The sequence below is a fragment of the Babylonia areolata genome, chromosome 2, assembly GCF_041734735.1.
Source record: "Babylonia areolata isolate BAREFJ2019XMU chromosome 2, ASM4173473v1, whole genome shotgun sequence".
Classification (NCBI taxonomy): domain Eukaryota; kingdom Metazoa; phylum Mollusca; class Gastropoda; order Neogastropoda; family Buccinidae; genus Babylonia; species Babylonia areolata.
Window position 1 is genome coordinate 38079712 of NC_134877.1, and position 12236 is coordinate 38091947.

Here is a 12236-nt window from a genome sequence, read left to right on the forward strand (position 1 = left end):
GCACACATAGGCAGGCACAAACTAACATAAACGCACGCACACACAATACACATTCATATACATGCATGTAGTTATGTACACATACATATGTATGAAGAAGAAGAAGAAGAAGAGGGAGGAGGAGGAGGAGAAGCAGTAAACTTTAGTTGTCATTTTGTCACAAATCAACTTTCAAAAGAATGTATTTTTCTTCCCATCATAGAACGGTTTGGCTTAAAGGTGATGTTCATCTAACATTTCTTTTCACTGGAAAATAAAACAGAAAACAAAGAAAGGACAGACTTTGCGACAGTGATTTTCTTTATTTAGAGAAAATTATTTACGGTCCTTTGTACAGGGCTTACTCATCTTTACATAGATAAATATAGGCAAGCGTCATAATATCTTGAGAAATACAACAAAACACCAAAACTGAAAATCTAACACAGCAGGACTGCCTGGGCTAAACATTTATGACTAAAATTCAGGCTCTGTCCATTGGGACGAAGAAAATGCAGTAGTTGATAACAAAAAGCCTAGTTTATGAAAATATCTCAAGGAAGAGCTCCACCCACAAGTAGAATTGTTCTGAGCTTGTGATTGTGGACGGCTGCGATACAATTTTTTAGAAAAAAACAAAGAAACAAACAAACAAGCAGAAAAGAGCATAGCTTCTCAAAAATGGACAATAATGATATATATATATATATTTTTCTCTCTCACTATACGAATGAGTGTCCATGGAAGAAATTACCCCCCTCACCCCCCTCATAGCTGCCATAATCGGCGAACATAGCTAAAGTAAGGTGTTATCCTAATTCACCTATTCCCGATTCGTCTCCAGCTAAATTGGTGATCCCGACTCGCCTGTTTGCAGTTCGTCTACGTACTCACTCACTCACTCTGTGTGTGTGTGTGTGTGTGTGTGTGTGTGTGTGTGTGTGTGTGTGTGTGAGAGAGAGAGAGGGAGAGGGAGAGATCATTAGTATTGCGCTGGGGATCTCAACAGGAAACACAAATATCACTTTCTTCATTTGTGTGTGTGTGTGTGTGTGTGTGTGTGTGTGTGTGTGTGTGTGTGTGTGTGTGTGTGTGCGTGTGTGTGTGTGTGTGTGTGCGTGTGTCCTTGTGTGTTTCTCCTTGTGTGTGTGTGTGTGTGTGTGTGTGTGTGTGTGTGTGTGAGAGAGAGAGAGGGGCGGGTGGCTGAAAAAAGAAAAAAAAAAAGAAAAAAAAGCGAAACGCGAACGTTACGAAACGAAACAGGACAAAGATGAGTCCAACACTGAGGGTAGCTGCACGATCTACAAGTAGGCGAAACTGAAACCGGCGAGTCAGGAATAGGCCACGCGGGTGGGCGTGCAGCACGTGCCGGCCATATGAGACCACTCTGACCGGTCTGAAAATTGGGAGGCTGACAGGTTTTTCTTGCATTGTAATACAGACAAGTGATGAGAGTGTTGGAACCGTTTCCTTCAGCCTCGATCTATCTATCTATCTACTGGAGTGATGGCCAAGAGGTAACGTGTCCGCTTAGGAAGCCGAGAGAATCTGAGCGCAGTGGTTTGAATCACGGCTCAGTTACCGATGTTTTTTCCCCATCCACTAGACTTTCAGTGGTGGGCTGGACGCTAGTTATTTGGAAGAGACGATAAACCGAGGTCCCGTGTGCAGCATGCACTTAGTGCACGTAAAAAGAACCCACGGCAACAAAAAGGTTGTCCCCGGCAAACTTCTGTTGGAAAATCCACTTCGATAGGAATAACAAATAAAACTGCACGCAGGAAAAAAAAAAAAAAAAAGAAAAGAAAAAAAGGTGGCGCTCTCAGTGTAGCAACGCACTCTCCCAGGGGAGAGCAGCCCAGAGAAATCCGTTGTGACAAAAAGAGAAATGCAGCACAATCTTCTTCTTTTTTTCTTTTTTTTTTTTTGTTACAAGAAAAAGCATTACTGCGGTGTTTTTGCTTGTTTCATTGTGTTTTCTTTTCTTTTTGGAGACTAATTACCCGCCACAGAACAGCAGACTCGTGCCAAGAGGGCACGACCTGGCAATGATAACAAAGGATGCAACTTCCTTTCTTCTTCTTGCTTTTTGGAAGCAGAGTAGGTTTATATTAGTTGTTTGTAACACACCCTCTGTCACACACACTCTCTCTCTCTCAAGGCCTGTGTGTGTGTGTGTATGTGTGAGCGTGTGTGTGTGTGTGTGTGTGTGTGTGTGTGTGTGTGTGTGTGTGTGTGTGTGTGTGTGTGTGTGTGTGTGTGTGTGTGTGTGTGTGCGTGTGTGTGTGTGTGTGTGTGTGCGCGCGCGCGTATGTATTTGTATCTGTGTGTCCGTCTCTCTCTGTCTGTCGTTCTGTTTTATCCGACGAAAGTTGTCTACTGTCAATGTGGTTTCCAAACGATGCCTTTTCGCCTCTGGGAAACATACTTACAGCGGATAATAAACCTAAAATGAGGTCACTAACTATTTCAGAGCCACGATGGTCCACGATCCATCATTATTAACAAGCATGCGAATTATTTTCCTCCTTTCTGGACAGGACAATGTTCTTTCTTCTTTTCATGTATTTTTAAAATCGCGTAAGCGTATTGAGCAGCCGGATGACACATTTCTGCTGAGGGGGAATGTTGCGTGAGTGTGAAAGGCTCAGCAGTTCCAGAAGAAGCTTTTCCTCCATCAGTTTTGGTCACTGATTTTGTTTGAAACGTCCCCCGGGAATGCCTCTTTGAGGCACCCATGCGGAAACACGTGCAAGCACGCGTTTGTCATACACTTCATGTAAAGTTCTATAGAGTGGAGTGTTGGCCTAAAGGTAAGGCGTCCGCCTAGGAAGCAAGAGAATCGGAGTGCACTGGTTCGAATCACACCGGCAGTCGCCAGTATTTTTCCCCCCTCCACTAGACCTTGAGTGGTGGTTTGAATGCTACTCATTCGGATGAAACGATAAACCGAGGTCCCGTGTGCAAAAAAAAAAAAAAAAAAAAAAAAAGGGGGGGTGGCGTTCACAGTGCAGCGACGCGCTCTCCCTGGGGAGAGCAGCCCGAATTTCACACAGAGAGATCTGTTCTGACAAAAAAAAAGTAATGCAGATACAAATAGATGCTTTGTCTACTCATCATCTGCACGTTGCTCGGTCGGGCACTTGAACCATCTTAATTAAATAGACGGTTCCTCTTGAATTCGGATGAGATGATGAACTGGTCCCGTGTGTAGCACGCTCTTGGTGCACTGAAATAGAATCTTTAGCAAAATTCTTTAGAAGAAATCCGCTCTGATAGGTACACAAATATACATTCATGCCTGACAAGAGCGTTGGGTAATGCTGTTGTCCGGCATCTGTCTAGCTTAATATACGATTAGTGGCATTTGATTTGATGGCGATGATAATGACGAATGAAATTATTCATCTTTGTCAAATAATTATTGTGACATTGCGTTGCATGCTTTTAGCCTAATTGTCTTGTTTTTCATGATGATGAGTGTCATGTTTTTACAGTGGGGTTACTTTATTCATTTATTTACTTATGTATAATGTTCATTTGTCTTCTTATTTTTCAGCTACGGTGTCCAACTGGCGTGATGTCATCAACTCCATGAATATATGGCACCATCGTTTTTAAAGTCACACAATATGAACCAAATGGGGCAGCTTCTGCATTTTGTTTTAATGCTTCGCAAAGATTCTTCTGAGGTTCGTCAACTCACTCACTCGCTCATTCTCTGACTGCTACAGTTACGGATTTGTGTTCCTTTTTTTGCTCAAATATACAAGCTGGAAAACAATATACCATATCCATTTAAAACAGTTTGGGTGAAAAGACAATGAACAAGAACTCATATAATAATTGTTTAAAAAAGATAACCAGTGATTAGATTTTCTGTGCGAATAGCTATTGCTCGATCATGTTGTATTGAACAACGATGGCTCAAGAACTCGCGTGACAGAGCTGTATGTCTTTCTTGTGTATGTTTTTCGTGAACAGCTGAAGTGATTTTTCAGTGTGCCTGTCAACTTCCGTTCCGCACACATCGCGAAGACAGTGATTAAATCACCCAGCAAATTGCCTGTCAAACCACGGCAGTAATTAGGCTTGAGACCTCTCCTTTTCAATTTGTTATCATCGCGTCGTGTGATGTTATGTCACCCTTCAAATTAGGTGCTTCAGGAGCTGAAGAGCTGCAACATGTCTGCGCATTGCCTCCCGTTCTTCTTCGCTCGTGCTTTGACGTCCTGGGACAAGCTGTAAAGGGGAGCCATGAGTTTCAATTTAAAAATGCTTTTCAAACAGTCAGCTGAAAGTTAACTTTGACAACACACTTTTTCCAGAAAATAAGGCACGATTCAGTTCTGCTGCTTGAGACATCGAGTTAATTAGTGATACAGTTAAATGAGACAGCAAGCAGCGCGTGATATGAAATCATTCAAATTGAAAAAAAAACAAAACCCACCAAACTTTTGAAACGTTTGAATGATGAGACTGTCCACAACTTATCAAATTAAAACATTTTCATGTGAACATTCTTGAAACTGGGATATACCGAGCATATTCTGGAGAATTTTATTGCTTTACGCTTCATTATTTGTTGTGAATTCATTCAGCATTTTTTTGTATCTAAAATGTATGTGAAGACACCAAAAAAAGCTATCACATCTTATATCAAAGAACACATTCGTATGTCCAGTGGTGATTCTTTGAACGAATGACAGAATGTTCATCCGCGAGGGAAAGTAATTTCACCGTGTCTTGCTGTGCAATGGACAGGGAATAGTGAAGGAAATTTTGATCATGCTCCACATTAGACGCTGGTGATGAGATTAGGGACTACTGCGCCGTTTGTCTTTTAACAAGGGCCATAGAAAAGAAAAAAAACCCAGAAAAGACAGCAACCGACCAAGGGCACAGTCCACCTGTCATATTGAGAAGTAACGTGAAGCCAGCCAACCTGCCAGCTAGCCATCCACCAAGTTACCAGGCTAGTCGATCCAGGCCGGTAAACGAAGAAACATTCTGGAGGCAAGCAATCCTGCAAACTGTGAGTGGAGTACCAATCCAATCTGCTTGATACTCCAACCAGCCAATCAACCAACCAACCAGCCAGCCAACCAATCAACCGACTAACCAATAGCCAGCCAGTCAACCATCCTGACAATGAACCAGTCAACCTATCAATAACTTTCCTAAAAAAAAAAACAAAAAACTAACACCACTGTACCCACAGATGAAAAACAACAACACAAACACGGACATAAAGAAAAAAACCCACCCCAGCAACACATTAAAACAGTAAAGAAAAGTAAAGGAAAGGAAAGGAAAGAAACATATAGGAAAGAAAAAAAAGCATAGGAGAAAAAAAAAGCAAAAAAATCTCAACAAAAAGCTAGGAAACACAAAAAGCATTAAATAACGGAGAAAAACACAGCAGTGAAACAAGAACGAAGAACCCCCGAAAGAAATGAAAAAAAACACCAACCCTGAACAGGACGAAGCGAAGCAGCTGTCGTGTGGCCTTCTGACTAGTCCTGCTGAGGAACAACGTCACCGAGGGACCGACATAAAGAGCAAAGAGTACTGGTTACTAGTATAGTTCAGTGTTTCGACTTCGTCGTTGTTCCCATTTGCTGGACCTCGAAGGTCTCTCAGCGCATGCAGCTCCCCCCGAGAATGACCGGAAGTAGAGAGTCTACCGATCCTGACCACACACCCGACTACTCGCCCCCGTTCCCTGCCGCGGACTGCGACTGGCCTGAAGAGCCGTTGGAAGGTTGGGGAAAATAGCTTGTCTTGTTTGGTTGTTCCTCATCTCTGTGGTATGTTTCTTTCTGTCTCTGCTGCTGCTGTTGTTGTTATTGCTACTACTACTCGTCGTCGTCGTACTGCTACTACTACTACTACTACTACTACTACTACTACTACTATTTTTCTGTCTGTCTATTTGCTGCTGCTGCTGCTGCTGGTGTTGTTGTTGCTGCTGCTGTTACAACAACAGCAACAACAACAACTATTACTACTACACTCTGCTGCCACTGCTGCTGTTGCTGCTACTACTACTACTACTACAACTACTACCACTACTACTACTACTACTACTACTACTACTACTACTACCACGTTTCTCTCTGCTGCCGCTACTACCACTACTACTACGTTTCTCTTTGTCTCTGCTGTTGCTGCTGCTACTACTACTACTATGTTTCTCTTTGTCACTGCTGCTGCTGCTGCTACTACTACTACTACTATATTTCTCTCTGTCTCTCTGCTGCTGCTGTTCCTCCTTCTCCTACTACTACTACTACGTTTCTCTTTGTTTCTGCTGTTGCTGCTGCTACTACTACTACTACTACTATATTTCCTCTGTCTCTCTGCTGCTGCTGCTCCTCCTCCTACTAATACTACTATATTTCCTCTGTCTCTCTGCTGCATCTCCTCCTCCTCCTACTAATACTACTATATTTCCTCTGTCTCTCTGCTGCTGCTGCTCCTCCTCCTACTAATACTACTATATTTCCTCTGTCTCTCTGCTGCTGCTGCTCCTCCTCCTACTAATACTACTATATTTCCTCTGTCTCTGCTGCTGCTGCTTCTCCTCCTCCTCCAACTACTACTACTATCTTTCCTCTGTCTCTGCTGCTGCTGCTGCTGCTGCTGTTCCTCCTCCTACTACTACTACTACGTTTCTCTTTGTTTCTGCCGTTGCTACTGCTACTATTTCTACTACGACTACTACTATATTTCTCTCTGTCTCTGCTGCTGCTGCTGCTGCTACTACTACTACTACTACTACTAGTACGTTTCTCTTTGTCTCTGCTGTTGCTACTGCTACTACTATTATTACTACGACTACTACTATATTTCTGTCTCTCTGTTGCTGCTGCTGCTGCTGCTACTACTACTACTACGTTTCTCTTTGTCTCTGCTGTTTTCTGCTGCTGCTACTACTGCTGCTGCTGCTACTACTACTGCTACGTTTCTCTTTGTCTCTGCTATTTTCTGCTGCTGCTGCTACTACTACTACTACTACTACTACTACTACTACTACGTTTCTCTTTGTCTCTGCTGTTGCTACTGCTACTACTATTACTACTACGACTACTACTATATTTCTCTCTGACTCTCTGCTGCTGCTGCTGCTGCTCTCTGTCTCCTCGTCTTTCTTTCTTTGTCTGATTTTTTTGTTATGGTTACGGTCTCTGCTTTTTATTTTCCTCTGCAGTCTGTTCTATCCGTCGAGGTCTGCCTCACTCTGTATCTTCGGCCCCGTCTGTCTGTCTGTCTGTTTATCTGTCTTTTTGGTCTGTTATTGTATTCCTTTTCTCTCTCTCTCTCTCTCTCTCTCTCTCTCTCTCTCTCTCTCTCTCTGTGTGTGTGTGTGTGTGTGTGTGTGTGTGTGTGTGTGTGTGTGTGTGTGTGTGTGTGTGTGTGTGTGTGTGTGTGTGTGTTGCTTGCGAGTAGATACGTTTCCGTTTGTGTGTTCACGTCACATATTTATGTTTCAATGATTTTCATTAGAAAGTTAACTCTAGTAAATAAAGAGGGATAATCCGTGAAAGGGTGAACAAGATTATTAACAATTGCAAATCGATATTCCGCGAATAGTATAATGTAAACATGACAACAAAATGATAAGCCAGCGCAAAACAACCTTCAGGTCACATTAGAAAAAAACAACAAAAAACCAAACCAAACCAACAGCAACCAAATAAACCAAAAACAAAGCAAAACCATAATCCGGACCACATAATCATCAGGGAATAAAAACCAGTTGATCGGACATTTCTTTAAAGGTTTGTTCTGCAAAAAAGAAAAAAAGAAAGAAAAAAAAGTCAACTCTGAATGAGATTGGGAAGAAAAATAACTATCTTGTGACACTGAGATTAGATGTCGTTTATTTTCACAGCAAGCTTTCTCCATCACACACCCTTTCTCTCTTCCACCCTCTCTCGTCCTCTGTCTTCTGCCTCCCACCCCTCTCTTCTTCTTCTTCTTCTTTTTTTTCTTCTCTCTCTCTTTTTCTCTTTCTCTCTGTCCCCTCCACCCAGTGATTTTACCCCCAAAGCGATTCTGCGACGCTTTGCATCCAGACATGTTTTCTTTCCATCTTCCTACATTTCCCAGTTGTACAGTTTTCACCAGATCTCGCAGACTGGAACCAGGTCATCCCAGATCGAATTTGTTCGATTTCCAAGCAAACCATTGCTGTTGATTGAAAAAAAATTTTTCCCGTTCAGAAGGTCTGATACTCTGGATAGAAGAGAAGGCAAACTCTGCAATGGTATCTTTAAACAAAAAAATCTGTGCTGTTTAAAAAAAAAGGTATGTATTATTGTATTGCATTTCTCTTTATATCACAACAGATTTCTCTGTGTGAAATTCAGGCTGCTCTCCCCAGGGAGAGCGCGTCGCTACACTACAGCGCCACCTCTTTTTTTTTTTTTTTTTATTTTTTTATTATTAGTTTTTCCTGTGTGTAGTTTTATTTGCTTTTCCTATCGAAGTGGATTTTTCTACAGGATTTTGCCAGTAACAACCCTTTTGTTGCCGTGGGTTCTTTTACGTGCGCTAAGTGCATGCTGCACACGGGAGCTCGGTTTATTGTCTTATTCGAATGACTAGCGTTCAGACCACCACTCAAGGTCTAGTGGAGGGAGAGAAAATATCGGCGGCTGAACCGTGATTCGAACCATCGCGCTCAGATTCTCTCGCTTCCTAGGCGGACTCGTTACCTCTAGGCCATCACATCACGTGATGTGTGGGAATGTTTCGACGTTGAACCCATTGTGTTAGCTTTTCAATCCCTTTTTCCTTTTCCTTGACTTAACTCTCTCCATACGAACGGCGAAAGAGACGACGTCAACAGCGTTTCACCCCAATTACCATCATCAAAATATTGCAAGCGGAAGGCTCTTATACTGAAGACGTGAATGTTGACAAAGAATACCACAATTCTGACGACGGAAGCTAAAGGTTGGGTCATTCAGACACCCACTGGACATCCGAGGGGTCTGTGTGGAGGAGAAGAGAGGACTGGCCGTACTGAGTGAGTTAAACCATGTATCTGCTCTGAGTTGTCGCTAAAGGATGTGTGTGAAAGATTGACATCCGGTCCGTCTGTTTTCTGTGTGATTGTGTGTGCATGTGCTGCGTGCACAGTGATCTCTGTATGTATCCCTTTCAACGCCGCTCTTTCTCTGTCATTCTCCCCCCCCCCCACTACCCTCCCCCACCCTCTCTCTCTTTTTCCATCTTTTTCTCTTTGCCTCTGTGTCTGTCTCTAGTTTTTGACCTTGTTTGGCTCCAAGGTGTTTGTTGTGTTTCTTAGTGCAAAGCAAAGGCTTACAGACATACAAAAAGTGGACTGGATCTTTGAGAGGCAGTGAGAGATATGCGACAAATACTTGTAATACTACATGTCTGTGACAGTCCATTGTGATAGTGAAACAAACACCCTTGTGGACAGATAAAAAGGAGGGGAAAAAACAAACAAAAAAACCCCCAACAAAACATAATTATGAGTGGCGCTGAACTGTGGCAACGCACTGTCCCCTGGGAGAGCAGACCGAATTTCACACAGAGATATCTGTTGTTGAAAAAACAACACCCAATAACAATATAATACAATACAATACAACAATATACATCAGTACAGAATACAGTTGAAATGGCCGACAAAAGAAAAATAACGGAAAGAGAAATGCGGCATTTCCATGTTTTCCATGCAAATGAGTTCATGTCCGGTGCCCTGCCCATTGTACACCGCGTCGCAATGCCAACCTGGGCAGAACAGCTTTATTTGTATTTGTATTTCTTTTTAACACAACAGATTTCTCTGTGTGAAATTCGGGCTGCTCTCCCCAGGGAGAGCGCCTCACTACACTACAGCGCCACCCATTTTTTTTGTATTTTTTCCTGCGTGCAGTTGTTTTTTTTTTCCTATCCAAGTGGATTTTTCTACAGAATTTTGCCAGGAACAATCTTTTTGTTGCCGTGGGTTCTTTTACGTGCGCTAAGTACATGCTGCGCACGGGACCTCGGTTTATTGTCTCATCCGAATGACTAGCGTCCAGACCACCACTCAAGGTCTAATGGAGGGGAAGAAAATATCAGCGGCTGAGCCGTGATTCGAACCAGTGCGCTCAGATTCTCTCGCTTGCTAGGCGGACGCGTTACCTCTAGGCCACCACTCCATTGAACTTCCAGATAGACTCCTGTCTGTGTCTGTGTGCCTCTGTTTGTCTGTCTGTCTGTCTGTCTTTCTGTCTGTCTGTCTCTCTGTCTCTGTCTGTCTTTGTCTGTCAGTCTTCTCCTTATCTCTCTTAATTTCATGTTGCGTGTGCTTTCTTTCTTTCTTTTTTTTCTCCGCTTCTTCCTTCTTGTTCTTGTTCTTGTTCTCCTCCTCCTCCTTCATCTCCTCCTCCTCCTCCTCCTTCTTCTTCTTCTATTTGTTTTGTTTTGCTTTTTATTGCACTGGCTGAAAGGAAGCTTTGAGCATATCCTTTTAGTAGGACATTCGAGTTCTTTTAACATTCTTCTCCACCCCACCCCTCTCTCTCTCTCTCTCTCTCCCTCTCTCTCCCCCACCTCCTCTCTCTCTCTCTCTCTCTCTCTCTCTCTCTCTCTATATATATATATATATATATATATATATATATATTTCTAGCTATTTCCGTCTGTGTCTTTATCTCTTTTCCCCTCTGTCTCTTTTCTCTTTCTTTCTCAGCGTGTGACTATGTCCACCCCTTTTCGTCAGAATCTCAATGTCTGACCAGCACTTTAGATCAATGCGTAGGGTAGGCATCTGTCTCCGTTCATTCTTTCTTTCTACATCTCTTTTCTTTGAGCACACGTGGTGTGGCGCACATGGATCAATCCGCACGCTTTCACATGTCCTTCAAATTGAAATCGAAACTTAAGAAATCAATAGAACTTGAGAATGGTTCCTGGCAACAGAGAACTTTGTGCGATTTACACAAATACATCTAGTAGATAAATTTGTGAAATTTAAACAAATATAGAATATCATATTATAGTGTCGGTGAATATCTATATTTTTATGTCTGCCTCTCTCTCTTTCCTCTCCTCATTTTCATATATCTTCCACTCTTCCTACATATCTTCTTGTCTGTCTATGTCCTCCTGTCTTTATGTTTGTCCAGCTGGCTCTCTCTCTCTCTCTCTCTCTCTCTCTCTCTCTCTCTCTCTCTCTCTCTCTCTCTCTCTCTCTCTCCCTCCCTCCCTCCCTCTCCTTTCTCTGTGTCAAACTGCATATATGTGTTTCATTTTCAGACAACCAGAAAACTTCACATTTCCTTTACAAACGACTTCGAAGATGTTTAACGAGAATTTTGCCTCTTTTCGAAGGAATACCAGGCTAACGAAATTATCTATTTATTCATTTAATTTATAAGAACGAATTTTAGGAATTCCCTCTCTTTCTTACTTATTTTCATGGACGACATTTTTTTCCCACAAAGACAAGTCATGATTTATATCTGGAAGCAATAACTGAAAACAAAATGTGAATCACTTTTGGCATTGAGCTTTCTATCAGTTACAATGGCTCTGCCAACTGGCCGGTTTAGAGACACGTTTGAAGGGAAGAAACCCAACGCCTTTACTGAAAAGCTACATTCAAGTTCTTGTTCCGAGTCGAGAGATGATCCTTTGAACAAACTATAATTCTGTTCGCGACACAAGCTTTTGCTGGGAAGGAAGATGCTGTTGTGTGAGTTTGATAATCACTGGAGCGTCACAGCATATAACTGCCAGCGGGTTAATTGTCTCAATTGTTTTCGAGAAAACCTTGAAGATTTAAAGCATAAATAAATAAATAAATAAAAATAAAATCTGGACTTGGGATAGGTATCTAGAGATTTTTAGACTTGATATAGCCTTATGACGTCGGCTGGGCTAAAAACAACAGAAGATACCAAAAATAAGATAATGATAAGTATCTCCCCACAGAAGACAGCAGCGAGGTATTTTTGGCTTAATGATCCGGAAACTGTCGGGAGCCGTGACAATCGAGAAGATGGGCAGCAGCAGATTTTTATGGCTGACCTCCCGTCCTTCCTTCTTGGCTTTCTGTCTGTCTGTCTGTCTGTCAGTCAGTCAGGGCCAGGATCTTCTTGCCGTTTGAACAAATAAAAAAGCTGTCTCAGGCGGGTGATGTTTGGCAGGGGGGCAGCTAGAGACAGTGACTGAGAATAGTTGAAAACTGACAGTCATCTTGGCGTGAAAGCGCTGACATCCATCAGGGG

At 42.4% G+C, this 12236-nt stretch overlaps 1 protein-coding gene across 1 annotated transcript in view; it reads left to right on the forward strand.

Moving 5' to 3' along the window:
- The first annotated feature begins 5544 nt into the window (after positions 1–5544).
- The window catches only part of LOC143279437 (corticotropin-releasing factor receptor 1-like), a 183580-nt gene continuing 176888 nt past the window's right edge, over positions 5545–12236 (forward strand). The window contains exon 1 of the mRNA XM_076583480.1: positions 5545–5743. Within this exon, the coding sequence (XP_076439595.1) occupies positions 5626–5743 (118 nt within the window). The 5' untranslated portion in view covers positions 5545–5625. The remainder of the gene's footprint in view (positions 5744–12236) is intronic.